The sequence below is a fragment of the Bos taurus genome, chromosome 11 (genome assembly GCF_002263795.3).
Source record: "Bos taurus isolate L1 Dominette 01449 registration number 42190680 breed Hereford chromosome 11, ARS-UCD2.0, whole genome shotgun sequence".
Taxonomy (NCBI): domain Eukaryota; kingdom Metazoa; phylum Chordata; class Mammalia; order Artiodactyla; family Bovidae; genus Bos; species Bos taurus.
Genome location: NC_037338.1, coordinates 99,394,187 through 99,421,579, shown reverse-complemented (window position 1 = coordinate 99,421,579; position 27,393 = coordinate 99,394,187). Strand labels below are relative to the sequence as shown.

Below are 27,393 nucleotides of genomic sequence, written 5' to 3'. Positions count from 1 at the left end.
CACTTTGTTATAGGTTTATTTGCTATTTGAACCGAGTCCACAAGTTCAGACCCATGTGTAACGGATTGCTTCATGGTTGTCAGAGGCTAGTGTGCATTATTTCTGAGGATTACATCTGATGACACGGCGCGGAAAACACAAATGGACAAATGGACATAATCGTGAAGACGAGAGACGCGAGAACGTGCCTTAGTGTCCAAGTGATCGATCGAAGGTGGCGGGGACCCTGGAGACTGATCTCAATGAAGTGAGCTGGCTTTCCCACCACCAGGCGCTGCGTGGGCTGGGCGCCTGGGACAGAAACCTATCCAGAACCTGGAGGGCCTGTCTACCCCGGTGGCGACCCTGCCTCCAGGTGTCCCGTGCTGAAGGACGGGGTGGCACGTCACCAGGTGGGGACAGGGCTGACGTCAGCCGCTGAGGCTAGTGGTGGCACTGGGCTAACTCATGACACACAAGGTGCGAAAGCAGAGTCCGGGTGAGGCGGCTCCTCTGGGCTCCTAACACTGCCACAAAGTCAGGGCAGGGAGGACGGAGGGTGCAGCGGGGAGGGGGCGGGGGCGGAGCACCGTTCATCTGGGGATGAGCCAACCCGAGTCCCCTCCCTTCTTGGCAGCTCCGGAACATTCCCTTTGGCCAACAGCCACAGAAACGAGAGCCTGCCAAGATACATGGAGGAGAAAGAAAACAAGACACCAAAAAAACAGAACAAAATAGTCCCCGCTCTAGGAGGGGAGAGGAACAGACAGACTCCTGGACCGAGGTCACCGCGGACTGGAGGCATCCTGCAGCCTGCTCCCCGGGGGAAGGAAGCTAATTCAGTGTCCTGCTGCTCTGCTCAGGGAGGACACTTGTCCTGCCCCGAGACTCCGACTCACTGGCCTTTAGTGTCCTTTTTTTTTTTAAGTTATTTTTTTCTTTTTGATACCCAAACCATCAATTTCAAAAAATTTCTTTCTCCTTAAAAAAATCTCAACTGTGGCAGCAAACCCCAGGCCTGGCTTCTCTGCTGGCGGCCTGCTTTCCCATGGGCCATACCCCCAGAGCCCAGCCTGGCACCTCCGGGGTGACCGTCCCACAGCTGGTTCACCCTGGACCGCTCTGCTCACGTCTGGGTGGGCGCTAGATGCTGGCGGCACCACCAAGAAAAGGAAAACGGAAACATGGCTACCCTTCCTCTAACACCCCCCCACATCTGAGCTGACCTTTCTTGGGAATGTATAAGTTATCTGGAGGGAGAGGGCGGGAGGTGGAGAAAATAAATACCAAGAACTAAGAAGGTGTCCCTGGACCTCTGGCGTCAGCTTGGCCTCTGGGGCAGCGATGGCCTCCAGGGAGCAGGCCCTGATTGTCCAAATACTGCGCTCACTGGGAGACGGACTGCAGGTCTCTGATCTCCCCCTCAGGCGCCCGCCCTGGGGGGCATGAGTCTCGAGGAGAAAAGGGGCCAGCCCCTCAGGTGCGGTCCTGTCGCCCGGCCCAGCTCCAGCGCCCCTGCTGACAGGCTGGGCTGGTGGTCCGTCGGGCTCCTGGGTTCCTGGGCCCGAGGCCTGCCTGGAGGTCCGGCTGCAGGCCGCCCACTCAGGGCCACCCGTGCTCCATGCCATGGGAGCTCAGGCCTGCTCCTTGTCAGCCCTCCAGAGCCGCTCCTTCACCTCAGGGGGCAGGGTGTTGAACAGGTCCTCCTCCACCACCAGGCCACTGCGCTTGAGCAGCGGGCACTCGCCCAGCTCCACAGGCAGGCACTCCAGTCGGTTGCCACGCAGCTCGATCTGGGTCAGGCTGGTCAGCTCGCCCACCCGCGAGGGCAGCGACTGCAGCACGTTGTTGCCCAGGTGCAGGGCCCGCAGCTTCCGGCACTGGAAGAGCTCGGGTGGCAGCGCCTCGATCTAGAGGTAAGGAGAAGAGGGCACAGTGAGGCGGGCGCAGCCGGGACCCGGGCCTCGGGGCCCCGGCTTCCCTGCCCCAGGCGTTGGCACCTTCTCTGATGCCCATTTCAGCTACCCCAGACCTCAGGGACCAGCACAAGCTGGCCTGAGTCTGGCTAACTCCCCCGTGTTCTGCAGGTCTTGGCTTTGTTGTCACTTCCTCCAGGAAGCCTTCCCTGACCTCCTGGTAACCTAAGGTGCCCATGTTCCCCCAACAGCACTGATCCCTCCGCGTGGTAAAACTGCTTGATCTCCTGTCACTGGCAGACCAGGGACTCTGAGAGGGCAGGGCTGGGTGTGCCATGCTCCCTGCTGTCTCCCAGCAGCTGTCACCCCCCACCCCCCCCCCGCCAAAGCAAATCACAGGAGCCAGCTGCTACCAGCTCCATCCCCTCCTCCACCACCCAGGACTCACCAGGAGCCAGGCCTGGGGGCCTGCCAGGTTTAAGAACAGTTTATGAAAGCACAGCAGCCTGCTGAGAAAACTCTATACCCTCAGCTGTTGCTGAGAACGAGGGAGAGCTCACCAACACGGTCAGAATCCCAGCTGTGTCACTTCCCCTTCCTGGGCCTCAGTTTCCTTATCTGTCAAGTCACAGGCTGAGGGTGGGTGTGGGGAGCCCAGTCTTGGCCATTCGGGGCCCTCTCCTGATTCTGCAAAGTTTGAATTAGAGACAACACCCACTTGCCGCTTACTACAGGACAGGTTCACTCTGAGCACTGATGCTACTAACAGGTGAACTCTCACAACTACCTCTAAGTACTGTGGAAACACTTGTTCCACTTTACAGATGGAAAAACTGAGGCCCTGAAGGATCCAGCCTCCTGAGAAGTTCACAGCTGGAAAGCGGTAGAGCCAAGACATGAATCTGGCTCAAGAGTCCGTGCTCTAACTGTCCACTCTGTTGGTGGAGCAAGGAGCAAACGGTGCAGTTGGGTGGGGACACACGGGAAGAGCCCCATAAAGGCTGGCTTCCTCCCTGCCCTCCTGTGAGCAATCAGCTACAGACATGAGCACTTCCTCAGCCTGTTCTCCTACAACCAGCTCCTTCAGATACGGCGGACAGGAGGGACCCCTCCAGCAGAGCAGGAGCCAGGGGATGGGCCCCGAGCCTACAGAAGGGTGACGGGCAGCTTGCTCTGTCACCATCCGCATGTTTCTGCCGAGGATGCTGAGGCCAGGCAGAGGCCATGCCAAGAGGGGCACTGTAGATGTTTTAAAAAGGACTCCTGACCTGGGTCTGCAAACCCGCCACTGCTGTGCCCAATGGTCAGGAATCGGGCAGGCGTGGCTTCCAGGTGGGCAGGGACTCCAGGAAGGCCAGAGGACAGAGAAGTGGGTTCCTGCAGGACCAGACCCTCCCAGAGACCCCACTGTGCCCAAAACTGGCCTCCTCTGGTGACACAGACAGTGGCCGGGGAGCAGGAAGGACTGGAACAGTGGGTGGCAGAACTGGGGTTCACGTCGGGGCTCTCCCCCGACACACCCCCTCCCTGGGGCACCCACGGCTCCGCGGCCAGCTCTCTGCAGGCCCCATGGAAGGAGGGGAAGGTGGCTCTGATGGCTCGGTCCCCCACCCTGGCCGCTCCTGTCCTTCATCCTGAGGTGTGCTGGTGCACTGAAGGCATGAAGTCGACTCCCATCATCCCAATCCCACCCTCGCCCACCTCCTCAGGGACCTCAGGCCACCCCATCAGCACTGGCTACCCCTCGAGTCCACCTGGTCCTTGGAAAAAACAAGACAACCCTCCCAGGGGCCTCTGCGACCTTCCCAACAAACCGCCTGGAAAGATGCCGTCTCTCTTGGCCTGGCAGGAGCCGGCTTCTACCCCTGCCCGCCCTGAGCCACCTGCGGCCACTCCTCATCCACTGGACCTGCCCGTGTTCTCCTGTCATCACCCGACTCCCGCACAGGCTGTGCACCCACCTGCCTGGCCCTGCTCTCCACTGCCCCTCCCAAAGGCTCGAGCCACACTCCCCTGGCCCCTACCCTCTAGCCCACCCCCCACCCCTCCCAGACTCAGGAAGGACAGATCTTCACCCAGGAGCCTGGGGGATGACTCCCTGAGCTTCAGGTTCAGGCTGACTTAACCTGGTCCCCTGGACGTCCCAACATGGGACCTACCCCCTCCTCTCTGAAAACCTGTGCCTCGTCCTGCCTCAAGGACCCTCCAGCCACCCAGGCAGCCACGTGAGAACAGGCCTCACCCACTCCTGACAGCTGCATGCAGGGTTTTTTTTAAGATATTTTTTGGATCTGGACCCTTTGTAAAGTCTTTGCTGAGTTCATTACAACATTGTTTCTGTTTTAAGTTTGGGTTCTTTTGGCTCTAGGGCATGTGGGACCTTAGCTCTCCAACCAGGGATGGAACCTGTACCCTCTGCACTGGAAGGTGAAGTCTTAGCACTGGACTGCCGGGGAAGGCCCTGCACACGGGTTTCTACAGCTCTGGACCTCTGTCCTGCCCCGCCCCCACCTCCCTGGAGCTTCAGGGAGAGCCAGCTCTCTGCATTCCAAGGCAGACCTTCCTCCCTCAATCAGTCAGCGGGAATTTGGTGGACAGTTTGCCCCAAGTCAGGCACTGGACTGAAGAGCCAAGATCCAGGTCGTCAGAGCGAAGAGGGAAGGAAAGGACGCAAGGCAGGTAATCTGCAACCAAGTGGGAAAAACAAGATGCCTTCAGCCCTGGCCTCGACGACGACGGGGGCAGGGGCGGTGGGGGGGGCGGGGAGGGGCGGGCGGGGTAGTCCAAATTCCAGAGGTTCAGTTCACAGCTCCACCCCTAGCTTTCAGTTCCCTGTGGACAAAACCTTTGAGAAGTTCCTTCATTGCCTGGCTAACTCCTCCTCATCCCTCAGGGCCAGGTGAGACATCCCCTCCTCCAGGAGACCTGCCTGCCCAGGGCTAAGCCCAGCCCCCGGCACAGTCAAGGGTGCTAACTTGAGTTACCCATCTGTCCCTGCAAGCAGTGAGGTCAGGAAGGACCGGGGTCGGGGTGGGGGGTCCTAGCTCCCCACTAGGAGTGCACAGAGAACATCTGCCAAATCCATGAATGAATATTTGAATAACCATACAAAGAATATGTCCCCTTAACAAGGTATTGGTCAGCAAGACTTGAAACCTGAGAAAACCCGCGGTGAGGGCCTGAGTTGACCCACATTCAGTTGCCCTGTCCACTTCACAGGTAGTAGCCCAGGGGTGGGGGGTGGGGGTGACTCGCGAGGAACCAAGGAACCGCAAGCCCAGAGGGAGGCAGGAAGGTGGGGGGGGCTCCCGCTGGGAAGGAGGAGGAGCCGGACCAAGTCTGGCTGGAAGAACTTGCTTTCCCTACAAAGGCCTCTGGGATTCCAGGGGGTGGGGACAGGACGTGATGAAGCATCGTGCTGAACTGGGGGCCAAAGGGTCTCCTTCCTGAGGGACTGCGTGCCTTGCCGCCAGCGCTTCCTGAAGGGTGACCTCAGTCAACGCGTGACCCCGACAGCTGTGCCTGGAGCAAAGAGCTGGAGAGGGCAGGACCGGGCACCCAGCGGGGGCCTGGCCACACCCTCCTCCACCCTCCTCCACTGGGTATCTGGCGAGGAGCCGCCTGGTCCCCCTCCACGTGCTGAAGGAAGGGTTGTGCTTGTCCCCTCCTCCCCAAATGGGGCTGCTCCCAGGAGTCCAATTTTCCTGACTGGTGGGCCGTGGGCCTGTCCTGGTTCCCCGGGGGCGGATTCTCTAGAGTGAAGCAGCCTGGGATCCGACCTTCACTCCTGTATGCTCTCATATGTGCACACGCGTATCATATGGCGGGGGAAAGGAAGGATTTGTCACAATCTCTGGTTTCCAGGGAGAGAGGCTTGGGGAAGAGCGGAGGGGTTCTAGCGGTCAGAGGTCTGGGGTGCCTGATCCTCCTACGTGAGTGATGCTGGACAGGGCGTGTCCTTCCCTGGAATGGGGTCATTTCAGGGGCTGCTGCCTCCCAACTGCTGGAGCAAGCCCCTGCTGTCCTTCCTGAAACCATCCGCCTCCCTTTGAGAGGGTTTCCACCCACAGTAGGAACTAGGAAGACTTCCTTCCAGCATCAGGTCCCCACCAGGAGAGGGCAGGGCAAAAGGAAGGCACCCCAGCAGCTGCGGCAGAGGCCAGGCCACAAAGCCACAGGACCACCTGCCCTCAACCTCTACCCGCCTGCTTCCACAGAGGGTCCCTTGGGTGGGGGGGTTTCCCCGGACAGGCAAGGGGTGGGTGCAGAGGAACCGAAAAAGGTCTCGATCGCTACCAGGGTGTGGCCTTCGGCTCTGCAGGCCCACGACAGTTTGCACAATTTCCTCTCCAGAAAGACAGGTGGTGACAAGCCAGCCCCAGCGGAGCCCAACTCTGCCCTTCGCCACCCTCGACAGGCAGAGAGGGGAGAGGGTGTGAGTGGCTCTGGGAGGTGCACCAGCCACCCACGCAGTTTCCGTCCTGGGTGGGCCCATCCTGGGCTCCAAGTCTGGTCTAGGACAAGTCCTAGGCCGAGTCCCGCGTCCCATGACCGAGCCCTGACAGAGAAGACTCCTGCCTGTGGACATCCCCATCTCCAAGGAACCCGCCCAAAGCCACCTTGGGGACCAGCACACCATCCCTCCTAGCAGAACCTGGCCGCGTCCTGCAGTCGAGACAGGCTCCCCAGCCCACAGATCCTGATTCGGCGGGTCTGGGCTAAGTTGTGGGGGGGTGCAGGGGAAGCCGCCTGGGAATCTGGGTTTTCATCCAGCTCCTCCCCCAGGGGCTTCTGGGAACCACAGCTGCAGACCCCAGACCAGGGGTGCCAGACGTCCAGAGACACCCCCCACCCTGCCTCGGGCCACTCACCCGGTTGGCCGTGACGGCCAAGTTCTGGAGGCTCTGCAGGAGGCCGATGTCAGCGGGGAGGAAGGTCAGGTTGTTGTGGCTGAGGTCCAGGTAGCGCAGCTTGCGGCAGTAGAAGAGCTGGGTGGGGATCTTCTCGATCTTGTTGCGGTTCAGGTAGAGGCGCTCGAGGTTGGTGAGGTTGCCGATCTGGATGGGGATGTAGGCGATATGGTTGTACCACAGCTTAAGGCAGGTGAGGCGGTGCAGGTGCTGGAAGCTGATGATCTCCTCAATGGTCTTGAGGTTGTTGTCCTTGAGGTCGATCTCCTGCAGGTTGTGGAGGCTGAAGATGGAGTGGGGGATGCGCTCCAGGTCGCAGCGGATGAGCTCCAGCTCTGTCAGGTTGGCCATCTTCTTGAGGCTGTTGAGCACAATGAGCTTCGTGCCCTCATTGTTGATGGACAGTTTCTGCAGGTGCACGCCCACGTCCGTGACCACCTGCGGCAGCTTGCTCAGATTGCTCTTCAGCCTCAGCACCTTGAGCCGCTTGAGCTCACGGAGCCCGTCGATGACGATGAAGCGGTTGTTCTCGGCGCTCAGGTTGCCCGTCAGGTGCAGCTCCTCCAGCGTCTTCAGGCTGTAGATCCACAGCGGGATCTCCTTGATGTCCGTGAACTTGATGTGCAGCGCCCGCAGGTTCTCGCGCAGGAAGGCCAGGGCGGGCGCCTCGATCTTGGCGGCCGTGTGGTACAGCCACAGCTCCTTGAGGCCCGTGAGCTGTGCGATGCTGGGCGGGATGGTCACGTCGGGGATCAGCTCCAGCTTCAGCACCTCCAGCTCCACCAGGTCGAACACCGTGTCAGGGATGCCGCTGAGCATGAACAGGTGCAGCTCCAGCTTGTCCTGCGCATTCTTGGTGAGCCGCTGGCGCAGCTTGTCCAACGTCCACTCGTTGTTGAGGTTTAGCTGCCGCAGCTTGTTCTCACTCACCTCCGACAGGAAGACAGCGAAGCGTTTTGAGTACAGCGGGTCGTACTGGTCGATGAGGTGCAGCATGAAGGCGAAGTCGTTCTTGACGTCGGGGATGTCGCTGTAGCTGCTCTCCTCGCGGATGGACTCGAACGAGTACTTCTTCAGGGAGCGCCGCAGCATCCACCAGAGCGTGTACATGCAGATGAGGCCGTAGAAGATGACCAGGCTGATGTAGAAGGATGCCAGGATCTTGAAGAGCGTGGCCAGCGGGTGGGCGCACCGGTATGTGCGGTAGCCCGTCAGGCTCTCGATGTCCACCGTGCAGTCCACGTCGAACTTGATGTTGTGCACGTAGTAGACGGTGTAGCAGATGATGAGGATGAACTTGATCACCTTGATGATGGTCTGCCGCATGTACAGCCGGTACACGATGTCCCCCTCCTCCACGTGGGTCCGGAACTTCTTCACCTTCTCGAACAGCGCCTTGGCCTGCTCGCCCTCCTTCTTGTCCAGCACGCCCGTCTCCGAGCGGTCCACGATGCCCTGCTCGATCCGAGACTTGGTCCGCTGCAGCATGGGCACGGTGGCCTCCACGTCCTCGCTGACCGTCGATGACTTCTTGTCCATGGAGCCGTTCATCTTGCTGAAGGCCGGCTTGGGGTCGCTCTCCTCCACCACCGTCTCCGACAGGGCCCGCGTGGTCCAGGGCGAGTCGAAGCACTTGAGCAGGATGGACACGAAGTGCTCCAGCTTGGAGCTGGTGCGCGGGAACTTGAACCAGAAGTTGCTGCAGGCCAGGAAGATGAGCGTGTGCAGAAGCACCAGGTAGGGGAAGTACTTGGCAAACCAGTGCAGGCGGTTCTCATAGCACACGGCGTCCACATAGTTGTACTGGTGCCGGTCCAGGTCGTACTTGATGCCGGTGGGGCCGGAGTCGGGGGTCGGCCCGATGGTGGAGTTGGGGTAGGGGGGCTCTGGGCCAGGGGCCGCCCAGCCCCGGAACGAGTCGTTGCAGGAGTCCTTGGTGACCCACTTACAGGGCAGGCAGATCATCTTGTCCTGGGTAACCTGCAGCGTGCCCCCGAAGACAGCAATCATCAGCATGACGATGGAGATGTAGTCGGTGAACACGTCCCACCACGGCTTCAGGATCCGGTACGCTGGCTGCGTGTCCGCAAAGTAGCGGAGCTCTGTCACCGGAATCATGGTTCAATCTGAAAGGGACCATGGGAAGGGGTTACTGAGGGGTAGCTGGGCTTTCTGAGACCGGGGTGGGGGGGGGCGGCAGGGGCAGGAGACTATGGACCCATTGTCCAAAATTCCACCTCGAGGCTAGCTGTGAGTCACAATAGCTGGGCAACACTCACAGGGCAGCCCACGGAGTGGCCTTGGTCCAGAAACCAGACGGCACTGGGTGGCTGGAGGGAAACCACCGCAGGGGAGGTGGCAGCCTCCCCATTCCACAGAAGGGAAGGCTGAGGCGTGAAGTCCGGGCCATGCTGACAGATCACTAAAGAGCCTCACAGGGACCCCCGCCTTCCAGCAGGAACAGTCCAGAAGTCCTGTCTAGACCCCATCCTGTTAATCGTAAGACCAACCAGAGGGGCCAGCTGGAAACTTACAGTTCCTTCAGAACCATGTGCCATGAAGCCACGCCAGTGATCTTAAGAGTGGTCATGCAGCTTGTGGGATCTTAATTCCCCCACCAGGGATTGAACCCAGGCCGTCTGCAGTAGAGGTCAGAGTTGTCCTAACTGCTGGACCACCAGGAGATTAATTCAAAGTCCCTGAAGAGATTTATTCAAAGTGTGAGAAAAGCCAACTGTAGAAGAGGGAGTGGACTATGAACTAGCTTCTATAGAACAAATAAGGAAGCTTAAAACATTCCACGTGTGTGTGTGTAAATATATGGCCACACAGGACTCTGGGTGTGTGGAGAGACTGGCAGGAAGGACAAACAGACAGCAGGTTGTAATGACGGGTGCCTGGAGGAGGGGCTGGGCAGCGAGGACTAGAAAGCAGGATGACAGGGTCACGCGCTTAGGGCATTTACATCAGATTGTTTCCGGCTATGTGCATCCACGTGTGTTTGTAAAGAAATTTAGAACAGCAGCAGATTCTCCCCCTGCAGAGTCCCACTTGGCAGGTCCTGGGTAGAGCCTGGGAGTCTGGTTTTTTTTAACGCTTGACTTCGAGGCCACATTCAGGAAGTGCAGCCGGGGGCGGGGAAGGTGTGCAACAAAATGAACCTGCGAAGAAACCCTGAATGCCTGGGCCAGCAGGGAGCACCCTGCCGGGACACGTCACTCTTACAATGCTGCTCGGGCCATGAGGCTGTACCAGACCAGAAAGGGACTAGGTGTTCACTGGGGAACAGTTAGGAAAATGTATAAAGCATTATGGACAGAAAAAAAAAAACAACCCTGTAAGAACACCGCCCAGAGTCGCCCACCCCTGTTAACTTTTCACTGAGTGATAACCTTCCAGTCCTTTCGCAAATAAAATTATGATTTTAGGGACTTCCCTGATGGTCCAGTGGCTAAGACTGTACTCCCAACACAGGGGGCCCGGGTTCAATCCCTGGTCAGGGAAAATAGATCCCACAGGCCACAACTGATACCTGGTGCAGCCAAATGAATAAATAAAAATTTTAAAAAAGAACATTCCCTGAAAAAAAAATTGTGATTTTTACATTTTACTGTTTTCTAATCCAGAGTCTAGATTTTTAAACCAAGATTTAAATACCCGTGTTTAGACAAATGGGTCTGTGGGGAGAGGCACAAAGGTCCCAGGTTATGGGACTGGGGCCCTTATTTTGATTACTGATAGTATTAATAGTGACAAACACTTCATAGGACAGGGCCTCCCTGCAAACACCAGATGCTCATATCATCTTGGGCATGCCAGGATGGGTAAGGATAGGAGGAAGCAAACCTAGACCCCTTGAGGGAATCGGGGTGCTCAACAGATGGACATGTGCCAGGCACCAGGCTAAGCCCTTACCGTGGGGTCCACCTCGTGGAGTCGCGTTGACACCCAGGTGCAGGGCCCTATCTTTGGCCCTATTTCACAGATGGGGACAACTGAGGCTCAGCGGCATCACCTGCCCAATGTCACTCTACAATCAGGGCAGAGCTGAGACCAAACTGAAGCCTCCCGACTCAAGTCTTCACCAGGGCTCAGGCTCGCTGTCCTGCCACTGCTCAAGGCCCCACACAGGGCAGTGCCAAGAGGTGGAGCCCAGGAGTCGAGCTTCCTGCCCCCCTCCTGCCAGGATTCCCAGAGCTCAGGTCACCGTGGGGCCAGCAGACACCACTACCCGCCCTGGGCTGGCGGCTCCAGCCCAGGGGGTCGGCCCTCCTGGTAAGTGCCCACCCTACAGGAAGGCCCTCTAATGACCAGCTGGCTCCTCGCACCACCCACACTGCTGGGCGAGTGGGCATCCAGGGAAGGGCCTGCTGAATCACGCAGCCGGGCCCCCCACCCCAGCTGAATGACACCCTGACAACTCCTTCCTCCCTTCCTGGCTCGCCAAGTCCACGTCCAGGCAGGCGCCCAAAGACTGGGAACCGGAAGGGAGGAGGGGACAGGACCGAGGGCCCGAGGGCGTGCGAGAGCCTGCCCCTGGAAAGTCCGGGGCTGGGACCGCCGAGGCAGGATGCCAGGCGCTGGGGGCGGGGGCAGTCTGTGACCAGGCAGGATGTGGTTGCAGCCTCGCAGCTTCGGGGGAGTGGGTGTGTCACGCAACGGAGAACAGCCTGCCTCTCGCACCAGGAGGACTGGGCCCTGCTGTCCTGGGGCTTGGCTTACGTTGTTTTGGGTCTGAGGTGGGAGGTCCACTCTCCATCACAGGTGAGGGACCCGGAGGCTCGGAGGGGGTGACTGTCCCGTCCACCAGTGTGTCTGGCTCCTCCTGCCCCCCCAACACTTCTGTTCTGAACTCTCTGTAAACCATCCTGCTGAGAAGGGCTTCGTGGAGGGGACAGTCCTGTGATGGTCCTGGGGGGCTCCTGGCACCTCCTCAGCCCAGGGAGAAGACACAGGGGTTGAGAGGGGTCAGGCCAGGGGCCCAGGCCACACAGCTGAGAAAAGCAGGCCTGGCCTCATTGTGGGGGGACCTGGGGAGGTGGGGGGTTGCCCTTTAGCTGCACCACGTTTCGGACTCGGCCAACTCACTGTGGGATTCTGGACAAGTCCCCGCCCCTCTCTGATGGCGTTTCAGGGGAAATCTGCAAAGTCACAGGTGCCAAAGCCCAGGCTTTTGTCCCCAGGGGGCCAGGGATGCGGCGCCTTCCCCCATGGGTCCCCAAGAAGAGACGGCCGGGTGATCAGGGCAGGTTGCTTGCAGGGCTTTGGGAAGGGCCCAGAGAATCCCAAGCTTCTAAAGCACTTTGTGCAGAGAGGGAAGCAGGCAGCCTGGGCTGGTGTCATCCATCCTCAACCTCCGCCCAGATGCTGCTGGAGGGCAAGGGTCTGCCGCACACAGCAGGCGCTCAATAAAGGTATCAAGAGAGGGCCTGAGAAGGCAAGGGGAAGAAGTGGGGTGGGGAAGGGCATGGCCTGGGGGTGATGGGCTGGCCTGGCAGAGCAGGGGAGGGGGCCAGGGAGGAAGCTAAGGCGACTGTGGGCACCCCTCCCTCCCGGTTCCTGCCCAGCCCTCCCCAGGGGAAGGAGCGGAGCCCCCTCAGGCAGGGAGGGCCAGCACAGGGACCTGCCCCAGGAGCTGGTGACTCAAGGTGAAGAGACACCCACAGCTGGAGCCACTCCCTGTTCTGAGAATGAGGGCCCAGCCCAGAACCCTCGGAGCCCAGGAGTGCGCTCTGCTGGCGCCCTCCCTTATTTTCTCAAAATTGTTTTATTGCTGTAAAATACACGTAACATATTTGAATGAAGGACATTCGTTCTGCTGCGCGGCCATCACCGACCACCCATCTCCAGGACTCTTCTCGTCTTGTAAAACTGAAACTGTCTCCACCAAGCACTGACTCCCCCCTCCCCCCACCCCAGCCAGAGCACCTCTATTCTTTCTGGCAGTATGACTCTGACTACTCCAGGGACCTCACATAAGTAGATCGTATGCTATTTGTCCTTCTGGGACTGGTTTCATCCACCTAACATAACGTCCTCCAGGTGCATCCATGTTGTAAAAGTGGAAATCACTGTCTTGTCCGACTCCTTGAGACCCCATGGACTGTAGCCTGCCAGGCTCCTCTGTCTATGGGGTTTCTCCAGGCAAGAATAATGGAGTGGGTTGCTATGCCCTCCTCTAGGGGATCTTCCTGACCCAGGGATCGAAACTGGGTCTCTCGCATTATAGGCAGATTCTTTACCATCTGAGTAGCAGGTGCCAGGAAAAGGAAGCAATTTCCTTCCTTTTCCAGGCTGACTAATATTCCACACACCCATTTTACAGATAGGGAAACTGAGACTCGGGGAGAGAGGTCATGTGCCCAGCATCACACTGCCTGTCACCTTCAACCCAGATCTGGGGTGGAGCCCCGACAAGCAGCACTTCCAGGGAGCAGCTCCCACCCAACAGCTACCCCGGGCCTACCTGGGGATGGTCAGGAAAGCACTAAAAGGTGAAGGGGGCAGATTCAAGGGAGTGGGGACCTTTTCTCCCAGTTACAGAAAACGTCCTTTTCAGGAAGTTTCCTGCAGGCAGTGCGTTCATCCCCTTCCTGCGCTGAGGCCTCTGCAGCCAGGACTGCCCCCAGCAGAGGTGTGCAACAGCTTCTCTCTGGGGCCTGTTTCCCCATCAGGAGAGGAATACGGAATCTGTCATGGGGGTGCCCACATTTTGCATAAGGCAGTCAAGGATCACGGGGCGTGTGATCCAGGCTTTGGCTCACTGCAACACCTCCCTGCCCACTGGCATCACCCAGACACTCACTCACTGTCCTGGCCACCCCTGCCTAAAGCCAACAGGGAGGGGGAGGCGCCTCCAGCAGCCCGGACTTGGTCTCTCTGTAATAAAATGCCCGTGGTAGCAGATGCTATGCCAAACTCTCAGGACTATCAGGGAGTCACAGGAGTGAGGTTTCCCAGACAACCTGTGTGCGGGGACCTCAGGCAGGTGGAGAGCAAGGAGTACAGTGATGGGGGCTTAGAGGGAGGGGCAGGTGGGCTCTGCCACTCAGCAGTGGAGTGACACTGGGCAGGCGACTTCACCCCTCTGAGCCTTGGTCCCCCCCATCTGTGGAATGAGGCTGAGACAGGCACAGACCTGGCTCCCGACGGCAATCTGACTTTAGCAGACAGCTGATGGGCGGATGAAAAGAGCACAGACCCGGAGCATGATGGAAGAAAACAGAAGGAAAAGCGCCCCCGACGCTGGCCCTGACACCTGGCACGGGGACACAGTTAGATGAGGCTGGGCACACAAGAGGCGGGCGGTGAGCAGATCCTGGTCCCTTCAAGAGGCCGCCAGAATGCAACCGGGCCTTTTCAGCAGAATAAAGGAGCTCTGTATGTAATGCCATTTTGAAAATAAAGTGAGATTCAGAACAATAAATAAATACATTGCCATGTTGATAAAGCCTGACCCAGCTGGGGAATGGCTCCCTGTTAAGAGTGGGAACAGGAGGCAGGATGAAAGGAGACTGTAATGTTTTTACCAGCAGGCATTACCTTTGTGACTGAAAAGTAGCATAGAATTTAAAATAAATAGAGCCTAGAAGAAAAGAAATAAAAACTGAGCCCTCAGGTGGAGAGTTCAGGTGTTCTTTTGTGGCTCTCAGAGAGCAATCTCGGGAGGGTGATGGGAGTCTGGCTGGGTCAGGTCTCAGCCCCAAGAGATGGAGAATTTGGAGAGGATCCTGAATAGAAGACAAAGATTAAAGGGCTGAAATCCAGGCAGCTGAGAAAGACAAAAAGGCCGTGTGCCCTGCTGTCCTCTGCTCTAACCCTTCTTCCAGAACAGAGGCATCTCTTAAAGCTACTGACCGTGCCCTCCTGGAGGTCAGCGAGCTGGGATTCACCCCAGCTGCACCACGTAAAGCTCATTGGCAAGAGATTGCCCATAGAGAGGTCAGCAAGGTAGGCTGGGAGCCCCGCAGGACACGGACCCCTCCAGATTCATCCCAGGCCCCATGCAGAGTCCGGAACACAGAAAGCGGAGTAAAGGTTTGCTCAACTGGGCTGAGCTGGGAGGGGGAGGCGACAGGAAGGAGGTGGGCAATCGTCAGGCAAGATTCTAGGACAAAGGTTTAGTTACAGGAACATTCATGGTGGTTGTCTTTATACCCCAGGAGAATTGGAAACCATCCAGATGCCTGTTACTGGGTGATCAATTAAATACCTATTTAATGACCTGATGATGGAATACTATAAAACAATGAAAACACGTGAGAGCAAAGCACTTGATGACCTGATGACATGACTAAATACCTTCAATGCAAAAAGGAGGTAACGAGACTATGACAGAGGAATAAGCAAGCCTTCTGCAATAACTTAGACGTATATTTTAAAAATACTGACAGTGACATTAGGCTGATGTTTACAATCTTTTTTTAACCCCAAACTTCCCTCTGTTTTCTGTTATAAGAATACGTTACTCAGGGAATTAAGAAAAAAAGATTTTTAAAAATCAAGATTCCCAAGGACCAAGAGTAGCTACGACACTGGGGAAGAATAATGTGGGAGGAGACCCAGTATAAAGGTCTTGGAATTCCACCAATTCGGCGGGGATGTGGGGATGGATGGCTGGACCAAGGAACTAGAAGAGCAAGCCTAAAAGAGACCCTGAAATTTCTGGAAACGTAGACGTGACAGCGTCGACTCTGCAGGCTGGGGAGAAAGAATGGGTGTCCACAAACGGAGCTGGCCTAGTTACCCACAGAAGAAAAGCACAGCCCCATCTATCGACTTGCAGGAAAATAAATTCCAATGAATTCAAGACCTAAGGCAAAACTTGCAAATATTTAAAGAAAAATCTAACTGACCACCTTAATGTCTTTAAGACAGGGAAAGATCTCTTATCCCAAATGAGCACAAATCCTCAGAGGAAGAGGCGCATCTACCGATCACATTACAGTTAAAATGGACGCACATCAAAGGACCTAGTAAGTGAAATGCACCCACAGGCCTGGAGAGACACTTGCAGTGGGTTTACCTGCCAAAGGATTAATGCCCAGAACAAAGACAGAACTCCAGATACACAGAAAAGACAAACCAATAGGGAAGAAAAACGGCAAAACGTGAATAGACAATTCACAGGGAAAAAAAACACAAATGGAAATTCACGAATGAAATAATTCTTAATCTCATTGTTAACCAAGGAATGCAAATTAAGACAATCACCAGCCATTTCACTCCCCTGCGATTGGCCAGAAATGTTGAATTCTTAGATGAGAAGATAGAGTGCATTCATCCTCCGACCCAGCAATTTCGCTCCTAAGGCTCTGAGGGTTGCTTCACACGTCTGTGTGAAGCCACAGACAAAAATGATCACTCCAGAGTTGTTCCTGATAGCAAAAGGTCAAAAACCTAGATATCCAACAACAGGAGAAAGGATGAATTACTCTGAGAATACAGTGAAATGCTGAAGCAATGAAAGTACCAACCTGTATCAACATGAAAAAAAAATTAAAGTGAAGTGCTTAGTCGAGGCCAATTCTCTGTGACTCTATGGACTGTGTAGCTCACAAGTCTCCTCCGTTCATGGGATTTTCCAGGCAAGAATACTGGAGTGGGTTGTCATTTCCTTCCCAAAATAATGCTGAACCCCAAAACAAGCTATAGAACACACACATCATCTGAGGTTTTCTGCAGTGTGTATACCCAGGTGTGGCAAAGGTATTAGAAACACGCGTGTCGTTGTTTAGTCAGTAAGTCATGCCCAATTCTTTGCAACCCCATGGACTGCAGCCCTCTAAGGCTCCTCTGGCCGTGGGATTTCCCAGGCAAGACTCCTGGAGTGAGTTGCCATTTCCTCCTCCAGAGGATCTTCCTGACCCAGGGGTCAAACCTGAAGCTCCTGCATTGCAGACAGATTCTTTCCCAAGCGCAAGGAGAGCCCCAAAATCAAGCTGATAATTTCATCTAAAGAGGGAAGAAAATGGGATTGGGGAAGAGGCTTCAACTGCACCTGAAATGATTTGAGAGAGAGAGCGTGTGTGTGTGTGTGTGTGTGTATCTCTATGTGTTTATGTGTGTGTATGTGTATCTATATCTCTATGTGTATGTGTGTGCATCTGTGTGTCTGTGTGTGTATCTGAAGCAATTACAAAACATTAAGATCTGGCAAAGCTAAGTCCTGGGTACAAAGATATCTGTTCTAGTTTCATAACTTTTGCAGGTGCTTAAACTGTCTCATACAGAATTTACCACGATAACCATCTGTTTCTCCCACTCCGGACTGGTCTGCTCTCTGGTCTTTGCACCTGCAGGGCTCAGCCGGAGGCAGCAGCTACTAGGCCATCGCCAGGGCAGCAGACTCCACTCTTTCCACCTGGCCTGCCCCTGGCTGGCGCAGCGGCAGCTGTGGCCTCTGAAGATACTGCAGAACACAGCCTCACCCCCGCCTGGTCCTCCCCGCCCCAGGGAGACGGGGAAGGATGCAGCCAGACCCTTTCCACTGGGCAGCACCCACAGGTGGACAGAAGTGAGACCGGGTTCCTGAGGTAGGGCTGGAGCACCCCTGTCCCCAGGCACTCAGAAAGGCAACCCAGAGGGCCCCTCTCCTCCCCATGGCGGCAGACAGATCCCAGGGAGTGTGAAGAGCAATAGCTCTGGAGTTGGGGAGACGCGGGTTCAAATCCAGCTGTAGCATGAAACAATTCATGACTCCAGGCGAATCAGTGAATCTCTGGAGGGTCAGTGGTAAAGAATCTGCTGCCAATACAGAAGATGTGGGTTCCATCCCCAGGTGGGGAAGAGCCCCTGGAGAAGGGACATGGCAGTCCAACATTCTTGCCTGGGAAATCCCACGGACAGAGGAGCCTGGGGGCTCCAGTCCATGGGGCTGCACAAGAGTTGGACACAGCTCAGCAACTAAACGACAACACACCAGGCAAATTATTTAGCCCAAGGCTTGGTTTTTGCAACTTTAAAATAAAAACAATGCTACCTACCTCATATCTGTGTAGAGTGACCCAAAAGATGTCCAAGAGATATTAAGTAAAATAAAAGATGCTGGGTGTTCCCTGGTGGCCTAGTGGTTAGGATTCCAAGCTTTCACTGTGGTGACCCGGGTTCAATCCCTGGTCGGGGAAACAGTCTTTAAGATATATGATGTATCATGTATTATTAAGTGATATAAAATGTCACAAAATGGACAAATACTTTATGATTTACATGTTTGGTACTCAAATCTGGTATTTTTGTGAGTAGAAAAAAAAAAATTGGGAAAAGAAACTAAAGACCTTCCTCATTGTGTGGTTTCTGAAGAGTGTAAAAGAGTTTAGGAGAAATAGTACCGGCCATCCGTCAAGTATGAAAAAGGTTTGCCTACCTGCCTGCCCTACCCAGGTGTGCCCTAACACGCGCACGTAGGGCGCAGGGAAGCCAGGCCTCAGCGTGGGTGGGCTCAGAGCCCGGGGCCAATGAGTGCTCTTCTCTGAGCCTCAGTTTCCTCAACTATAAAATGGGAATGTTATAGTACCAGTCTCAGAGACTTAGTGTGAGAATTAAAAAGAGCACAATGCACGTCTTATGGGACAACCCAAGGCTGGTACACAGGGAGGCGCACTGTGCTGATCTCATCCACCTGCCTTTGCAGAGACCCTCCCAGAATTTACTGGGGGACAGACACCCGAGAGAGGGCTGAGCCCCAAGCACAAACCCCTCCAAGCATAGACCAGGCATCCCCGAGCCCCCAGGACCTCCCAGGACTCAAGACGCCACACTCCAGGGCCTTGTACTCCCGCAGCCCCAGCTCAGAACTCCAGGACCGGACAGAGAGCTGGTGAGCCACCCGCAAGACCACCCTGAGGGGTCAAGCCCGCTCCACGTTGTTGATGTCCTCGCAGGGCCTCTCGCAGATGGGGAAGGAAGTCGAAGAAATGACATGCCGCCCCACTGTCCAGAGGGTGGCCAAGCAGGCAGGCTCCAATCACCCCCACGCTAGCCCGCAGCACTTGGCTTTTACACCTGAGCCGTGGCAGGCCGGCCAGGCTGTGGGTAAACAGGGCACAGAGAGCCCTTTGTTAAAACCCAAATTGAGAGGCTGGGAATACTTCCCAGGCGGGAGGGAGGGGAGGCCGAGGCTGGCCCCCCTCGCCCCTTCTTGTACCACGCTTGGGGAGGCTGACCCTCCAAGGTGCTCCCAGGGAAGGGGGAAGGGCCTTTCCCAAGAGTTCCGAGGAAGACACTGGGTCACTGGCCCTGCCCTGGGAGCATTCTGGGCTTATGAATCTGCTCCTCGGTCAGCACCCTGGGGCCTCCTCTGCTCCAGAGCAGGGGCTGGAGGTTGGGGGGATGGCGGGGGGTGGGGGGAGGAGAGGGCCGACCCATCATCTGGGACACCCAGCCCCCACCCACCCCAGAGCCAGCACTGCCCTTGAGGCCCCCACACCCGCCGGGGTGAGTCAGCAGCTGTGGGCTGGGGGTGCTGCCTGGCTCCATGCATCCTGCGTTGAAGGGCACACCCTCACTTTCGGGGAAAGAAGAGGGGAGGCAGTCCGGAGCAGGGAGGGAACAAGTTTCAGTTCCAAACTGCTCTCCATGTGGGCCGGGCCTCCCAAACAGGTTGGTCCTCAAGCACTCTTGCAAGGGTGCGGTGGCCTCCTGGGGGAAGGGTGATCAGTGAAGGACACCCACCTTGGTTCCCCGAGCCAAGCACACAGAGGCCACAGGCCGGGTCTGAGGCTCAGGACGGCCCCCTCGCCCCATCAGGCGGGCGTGTTACTGCCACGGGCTCCGGGTCACTGATGCGGCCCGCACGTCAGCACCAGGCCTGGCATGTCCGGAACCTCGGCTCCCAATCTCCAGGAGCCTGGTACAGCTCCCCGCCTCACCAGCGCGTGACCCTGGGAGTCACTTCCCTCCCGGGTCCCTGGTTTCCTCATCTAGGAAATGGTATTCCTGGTCAGGGCGGCGGTGAGGACTGACGAGGCGGTCCATAGAAAGCTTTTGGCTCAGAGCCTGCCTCATAGAAAGACTGTAATGTTAGCTGCTGTTTTTTTTTTACGGGAGGTTTCATCAGTCCATTTAGGGGTGTGAAGTCAGGCCCAGAAAGGTTAACTGACCTGCCCAAGGCCACACAGCTAGAAGATGGCGGAAAGACCGCCACCCATCTGGTCTGCCTTTCCCTTGCATGCCTGCCTGTCTTGAAGGCCAGCAGGTCTCCTGGACCTACCTGGGCACCCAGAACCCTGCAAATGCTTCCTGGGACAAGATCCCTGTTTCCAGAGGGGTACCTGGAATTAAGGTCTCTGCAGGGAACTCCAAAAGGCCATCCTCAGATATCTCTGGTCTCTTAGGTACAGCTTTAAGGAAACTCTGGGAGGGAGCCCAGCTCTGGGCCTGGCTCCACGCGGGGCAGAAGGGCCTTGAAGACAGGTCTTGATCTGCTTTGAACACCAGCACTGCCTTCCCAGACGGGGTACGAAAAGTGGGCAGGAGCCCCAAAGAGAGGTCACAGACCCATCTGCCGAGGTCCCAGGGGACTGCGAATGAGGGGGGGCCTGGCCAAGGGTAAGCCGCCTGTTGCCCAGCTCTCCAGACTGGAAAGGTCTGCCCCCAGGTATCCAGCCAGGAGACATGACAGCAGGACTTCTGCGCGGCCCTACCTGGGTGGCACGTCCGTCCACAGGCCAACTCTGCCAGGGGTATGAAGTTAGCGGAGGTGACTCTGGGGTGCCCAGGTGGCATGTGAGAGCCGTGGAATTTTACAGCTGCTTCTCTGGTGGAACATGGCTCCAGACCTGAGGCTGTATCTCAGTGTCCATTTAATTTGGATGTTTTAAGTCCTCAAGAGACGGTTAAACATAGAACTTCCTACGAGATGTGAAATGCAATAGAAACGCATCGGGGAAGAGAGCAGGGAGAGGTTTGTGGCTGGGAGGAAAAGTCATTCTAGAAACCTCAGCCTTCCCACCCTACACACGCTAGGAAGTCACTAAGATCCGGGACCCAAGGGAGCCCAGCCCTGATTCCACGCCAAGGGCACCTGGCAGCAGATAGAGGTTGAGACCAGGGCCGATGGAGAAGCCCTGGTCAGTGTTCACCAGCATGGTCAGCAGGTCCTCAGCCCCACAACGGCCTGGGGAGCTTCTTCAAAATGCAGATTCCTGGGCTCACCCCCTACTCAGTCGCTGCAGGCCTGTGGTGATGGGTCCAGAGGAATCAGCATTTTGAACAAGCTCCCAAACAACTCTGAAGTACCCGTAAGCCTGAGAACCTAGAGAAAAAGACAAATGAGAGGTGGGCTAGAAAGAGCACAGGCTGGACTGCCCTGGTGGTTCAGTAGCTGAGACTCTGTGCTCCCAGAGCAGGGGACCCGGGTTCGATCCCTGGTCAGGGAACTAGATCTTACATGCTGCAATTAAAGACCCCACATACTGCAACTAAGACCTGGTGCAGCCAAATAAAAAAATAATGGAAAGGAAAAGAAAAAAAACAGGTATCGATCAGAAAAAAAAAGCACAGCTGCCCAGACACACAGACCCAGGTCCACATCCTGGCTCTACCACCGGAACTGTACAACTTCCAGCAAGAACCTTCACGCCTCCAGCCCTGGTCTGCTCACCTGGAGACTGTGGCGCGTCAGATGGTAAACTTCATGGTGACCAGCCCACCACCTGGGCTCGGACCACAGCCACCGTGGACATGAAGGCTCTGCTGCTGGAAGGAAGGCGAGCAGAGCGTTGTCCACCGAGAGGCCAGGCCTGGGGCCCCCGCCAGAGGTGGCCCAAAGAGGCCCGTGCCAGAAGGAAAAAGACTCCAGGAAAGACTGGGAGGAAGAATCGGGAGAGGCAGATGGTCTGGATGGAAAGCTGAGCTCCGCCAGCGGAGGGACGCATCTCTGCACAGACCTGACTCCCAGGGTGGTCCTGCCCACCAGGCTACGCAGGGGTCCCTCCTGCCGGGGAAAAAAAAAAAAAACCCAGCCAGAGGTATCTACGCCCCAGCAGGGCATCCTGAGATCCTGACCCCAGGGCAGTGCCCGACCTTCGCTTAGCCTGTCCACTCTCAAGGCTAAAACCTAAGAGGAGTGCTCGGGGGACCGAAACCGAACCATCCACCAGGACGGCCTGGCGAACCGAGTCGGGGCCAGGCTCAGGCCAACGCCACACTGTGGCCCTGCCTCAGGCAGACAGAGGAGGGCCAAGACCTGGAGGCCAAAACCTCTCGGGCTGGCCCAGGCCATTCCTTGCTGGCACGGAGGAGGAGTTCTGATCTCAGATAAGTAGGATGTGCTGCTTCCTGCTCGTCGCTGGCCAGAGACCTCAGCTCAGGCCTCCGATACTGGGGAAGGGGGGCTGGCAGAGTTCCTCAAAACCAACAGGAAACTCCTACGGGGCAGGCCTGGGGTTTGCTGACCTTGTCCCAATAAACAGGACGGTCAACAGAATCACACGCCAGGCATTTCCCACCGCCCTCTGCTGCTGTAAATGTCCCGACAAACAGCTCAGAAACCCTGGATGGGGAGGCGGGGGAGCACTGCGGGTGGGAGGAACGGGAGTGGGTAGGGACCTTCTGACGGGACTCACCCACAGCTCGACCTCATCAAGAAAGAGGTCCAGGGAGGACTGTGAAATGAGACAAGAACAAGCGGCAAACCAGCGGCTCTATCAGGACTGACTTGATTTTAGGAAAAAAAGGCAAATGCTAACAATGCATGTGGGCAAATCCAGCCCTCCTCACTCACGTCTCTGGAGACGGGGATCACAGGAGACTCTAGCTTCCACAAGGCATTAAAATCAAAACAAAACAAACAAAAAAACACGTAACGGGCATGCAACTTGGCTGGTAGTTACAAAAACAAAACAAAGCAAAACAAACAAACAAAAAACATCGGAGATACCATTTCCTCTAAAATCCAGGCTGGGAAAGGCAAGGCCTACCTTAACAAAAGCCACGGTGGGAGGTGAAGGCACGGAGAATAAAGGACCCCAGCCTGGGATTCCAGGACCTGGCTCCAGCCCCACACCCCTGCCTTCCGACCCGATGAGTTGCTTCCTTCCTCTGAGCCCCAGTTTCCATGTCTATAAACAGCAAGGGTGGGGAGGTGGGTGGGGGTGGATCAAGGCCACTGCCTGAGCTTCCACAAATGACCAAAGAAATCATTGATTAGGTTTGTTTTACAAATTATTAAGCAGCTTATACCCACACCCACTATGCTTAGAGAACACGTTTGAGGACACCCTGAGCCACCTTCCCTGTATCGACATATTTAATCTTCAAGATACTCTCAAGGGAGGCAAGGAGCTAATATTACCCTCTTTTCACAGATGAGGAAACTGAGGCTCTGAGAGGCACAGCAACTGGCCCACAGTCACTTATCGAGCATGTGGCAGCTGGGACTCACACCCAGGTCTGACCACAACATCTGGGATCTAACCGGTGCATGCTCCTGCCTTTGAGAACTGTTCTCCAAAGCAGAGGCCAAGACACCTCCCATCTTCAAAGATGTCCATGTGATAGTGTGGGGGAAAAACAGCTCGCTGGCTCCTTCTCAGAGACTCATGTTCTCAGTCAGCTCTGAGACACCCGTCAAGGCTCCGAGAGGTCCTGCAGCCCGGACCATGACAGGTTACTGTTCCTGGAGTCACCTGACCACTGTGCCCAGAGAAACTGGTGTCCCACCGAACACACCTTGGGAAATATGGTCACGAGACAGCATGAACCACCTCCCAAGACTGACAAAAACCAGGGGTTCATCGTGCAGGTTCACACCTGCTGGGTATGGCGTGCATATATGTGCTAAGTCGTTTCAGTTGTGTCTGACTCTTTGTGACTCTGTGGACGGTAGCCTGCCAGATGCCTCTGTTCATGGGATTCTCCAGGCAAGAATACTGGAGTGGGTTGATATGCCCTCCTCCAGGGGACCTTCCTAACCCAGGGATCAAACCCACATCTCCTGCACTGGCAGGCAGGTTCTTTACCACTAGCGCCACCTGGGAAGCCCCAGTGCTACTCAGCTGACCACTGAGTTGGGAGAAGGAAGAAGAGTTTTGTCTTCTGCACCCTTGTCCTAGAAGCCCTGGCCTTACAGCAAGAAGAGCAAAGGGCTGTGGGGACAGGGACACTGCCCTCTGCCCCCTGTCTAGGGGCCGAGGGTGGCCTGGAGGGAGGGGGCCCAGTCCTTACCCTGAGGACGGCTCTGCTATCTGAGAGCTGGCTGATGGTGCTGAGGCTGGCCCACGTCTGTCTGGGCAGGGTCTTGGCATTCCTTTCGCTCCATGGAAGCCGCCTGCCTACGAGGAAGCAAGAGCTACTGTGAGCAGGGAGGTGTGTGGGAATCAGCATTACCTGCTGGGCTGCCGACAGTTTCGGAGCCCCTACTCACTGCCCGGCCTGGACCAGGGTGACGCCAGAGAATCGGACAGTCTACCGGGGAGATGCCAAGGCAAAAGTTATCACCGGCTCTTGAGTGCCTGGGGCTCTGCTGGGGGAACCCAGGCCCTCTGGGAACGGGGGAAGAAGCACTAGACCCAGACAAGTTGGGTCAGGGAAGGCTCCCTGAAGAGGGTGTTGCCTAAGCTGACTTCCTGGGAAAGAGTGGGAGTTGGAAAGAGCATTCCAGGCAGAAGAGACAGCACATGTTTGCCTGGAAGGAAGACAACATGACTTCTAGAGCACGCTGAGCGGTTCAGCCTGGCTGGATCCAGGGCTGGAGGCGGAAAGTGGCAAGAGGTGAGCTGCAGCAGGGTGAGCTGGATCCAGGCAGAGACACGCCCTCAGCCCAGACACAATTTCAAGGAGCGTTTAGTGAGCATCTACTCCATGCCAGGCACTCTGCTCAGAACTGTTCACAGGTCAGGAGGGTGGGGAGAGTAGTGTGATCAGACCACGATAGGGTTGTTGTTGCTGTTCAGTCGCTCAGTTGTGTCCGACTCTTTGCGACCCCCGTGGACTGCAGCACGCAGGGCTTCCCTGTCCTTGGCTATCTCCCAGAGTCCATTTAGATCCATGTTCATTGAGTCAGTGATGCCCTCCAACCATCTCATTCTCTGCCAGGTAGGGGGGAGTGTTTAAACCAGCCAGGCACTGGGAGTGTGGCCCAGCCATTAGTGAAGGGGGAAACGACAAGCAATCAGCAGGAAGGGGAAAGGGGTGGGGGTGGGGGGGAGATGGTTACACAGACAAAGGGATCGTGGCGCCTTTTAGCTGCTTATGCCATGGAACATTTCTCACAGCCGCTCAATGCCCAGGCGCTGTGCTGAGAGGAAAGAAGCAAGAAATGGTTTCCAGCCTCTCAGAGAACCCCACGCAGAGTGATGGAGGCTGGGCAGAGAAGCACCTGGGTCCATGAAGGCACGGAAGCCACGGAAGCCAGGCTCTACCCTCACCCCTGTCCTCCTTGGCAAGGAGAGGGATTTACTGAGGCTGGGAAAGCCAGTCACTTGCCCGTGGCAGAGGCCGGCCCAGAACTCAGGCCACAGGACTCACTGGCACTGATTGTCCTTACCCTTCCTCTTCCAGGAAACACACACAGACCACCCCCTGCACACTCAGCCACAGCTAATGCCTCTTTCCTCTGGGCTGCCTCTGAGACATTTCTAGCATTATGCTGGCCTCTGTGTCAATGTTGTCCTGTCTGCCTCTCTTCCCAGACTATTAGCCAGGGACCGTGTTCTCCTAGTACCATTCCTGGCCCAGGCCAGGCACTTACCAAAGGATGGTTGAATGAATGAATGAGTCAAGGCAGGGAGAGGAGGTGTGCTGGGCTCTAGAGCCCCACATCTAACCCACCTGACTCCCCATGAGGTCTTACACCATCATCGTGTGAAAACCCAAAATCATCTCCACTCTCAGGAGAGTAAGGAAAACAGGATGATCCCTTCCCTTCAATACTACAAGTGAGGTCCAGGCCAAGCCAGCTCCCTGAGTTCTGACCCACTGGGACAATCCTCACGAGCGCCCACTGTCCAGAAGGACCACTTGAAGTCTGCAGAGGAAACAGCTTCCTAGTGGGTGTGCCCAAGAGATGGAGGATCTGGGTGAGTTACAGGGAGAAGTCACAAGCGTTCCTCAGGCCCTTGCTGTGTGCCCCACAGCCCCTGGAAGGCCTGGGGGGCATGGGAGGTAACCCCAAAAAATCTCTAAAACTGGGAAGACAGGGCAACAGGGGCCAGTCATTCACACCACAGCACCTCTCCAAAACCCAGTCCTCCAGCACAAGTCATCTGTCCTTGCCTCCCCCTCCCCCCCAGAGCCAAACTTGACCTTCACAAAGGCATTGCCCAGTTCCTCTGAACAAACTCTCACTCCCCCATCCCCTCCACCAGAAGAGTAACCAACATCAGACCTCCTCCTCCTGCCTCTAGTCTGTCTGTCTGCCCGTCTGTCTATGCAGCCGGCAGGATACACGGTTAGTCAGGGGAATAAGGTAACTCCTAATGGAAAAGGTAGGAGAGGCCCCTGGGAGCTTTTAAGCTCCACCAAATCCTTCCTCTACAATTTAGGCCCAAATTCCCTTTCCCTCACACCTCATTCCAGAAAGGCTTCAGGGGGGTAAGGCAGAGAAAGAGCCCTTAGGGGAAGAGACGGCCCCACCCTTCCAGCCAAGTCCCCATCAGGAGGAGACTGCTGCCAGAAACACCCCCAACCATCTCTCTTCCTTCCCAAAAAAGGCAGCACTGGCACCGGCAGAGAACCAGCCCAATCCCGGTTTCACTCCAGTCCAGACCAGGGGAAAGAAGCGGTCGACGCAAGGAGCAGAATCATCAGGGAGCCTCAAGAACCCACGGCTATGCTGCTTCAGCTCGGCAGCCAACTTTGCGAGGTCTCCAGCCCGCACCTCATCAGACCTGGCTCTCAGGCCCATCTGGATGCACAAGACACCGGCAGGGTTCAGAACCTCAGACCCCTGGACTGGGCTTCCCAGGAACCCCAGCCCAGACAGGCCCCCAAGAGCCTCGCCAGGGAATCTGCCCTCCCCCCACCCAAGTCAGGGCACAGTTCCCGCCCGATCCAAAGGAGGGAGGGTTCCAAGGGAAGAGGAACGGGCAAGGAGCCCAGGAGAACCTTTGAAAAAGGGGGGAAAAAAAGGTCCCAAGGAGAGGGCCCAGAGGTGGAACCTCCAGTAAGTGGGGGAGTGTGTGTGTGTGTGTGGAGGGTGGGGATCTGGGGGAACCCACGGGATGACAAGGGGACCTCGGGGAGCCGAGGCGGAAACTCCCGGTATGTAGAGCGCAGGGAGGCACTAGGGTGCCTGGGAGGGGGCTCGCGCGCCGCGGCGCCGGGGAGAGGAGGGGAGGGACCTCTGTGACCCGGGGCGCGGGGAACCCGGAGGCAGGCAGAACCGAGCTGCCGCGGGAGGCCCCCTGTGAGCCAGCCCCGGCGGGCAGAGCCCGATCTGCCCAAGGCGCCTGGGGCCGGGCAGCTGGCCGGGGACGTCCAGGAGTTGATTTCAAGAGATGACAGCTCGCGCCCCCTTCCCCTCCCCACCCGCTCACCTGGGCCCGCCGCACCCGGCCGCCCAGCCGGCAGCCCCGAGCCCCTGCCGCTCTGTCCCACTGCCGGCCACTGCGCCCCTCCGGCGCCTCCTTTTGTTTGTCCCTCACTGC

At 56.7% G+C, this 27,393-nt stretch overlaps 1 protein-coding gene across 4 annotated transcripts; it reads right to left on the bottom strand.

The window, feature by feature from the left end:
- Window positions 1–27,393, bottom strand: LRRC8A (leucine rich repeat containing 8 VRAC subunit A). Of its 4 annotated transcripts, none has more exons than XM_024998390.2 (4): window positions 27,283–27,393; window positions 23,972–24,074; window positions 6,767–8,931; window positions 1–1,889 (listed from the first exon to the last, which is right to left on the bottom strand). In XM_024998390.2, the coding sequence occupies exons 3-4, from the start codon at window positions 8,921–8,923 to the stop codon at window positions 1,614–1,616; spliced, it is 2,433 nt and encodes an 810-aa protein (XP_024854158.1). In that variant the 5' UTR covers window positions 8,924–8,931; window positions 23,972–24,074; window positions 27,283–27,393; the 3' UTR covers window positions 1–1,613. The 4 variants fall into 4 exon arrangements, with proteins under 4 accessions (XP_024854158.1, XP_005213260.1, XP_024854159.1 ...); XM_005213203.5 differs by lacking the exon at window positions 27,283–27,393 and adding an exon at window positions 26,625–26,955 and having other exon boundaries at window positions 23,972–24,078; NM_001076807.1 differs by having other exon boundaries at window positions 919–1,889; window positions 23,972–24,078; window positions 27,283–27,378.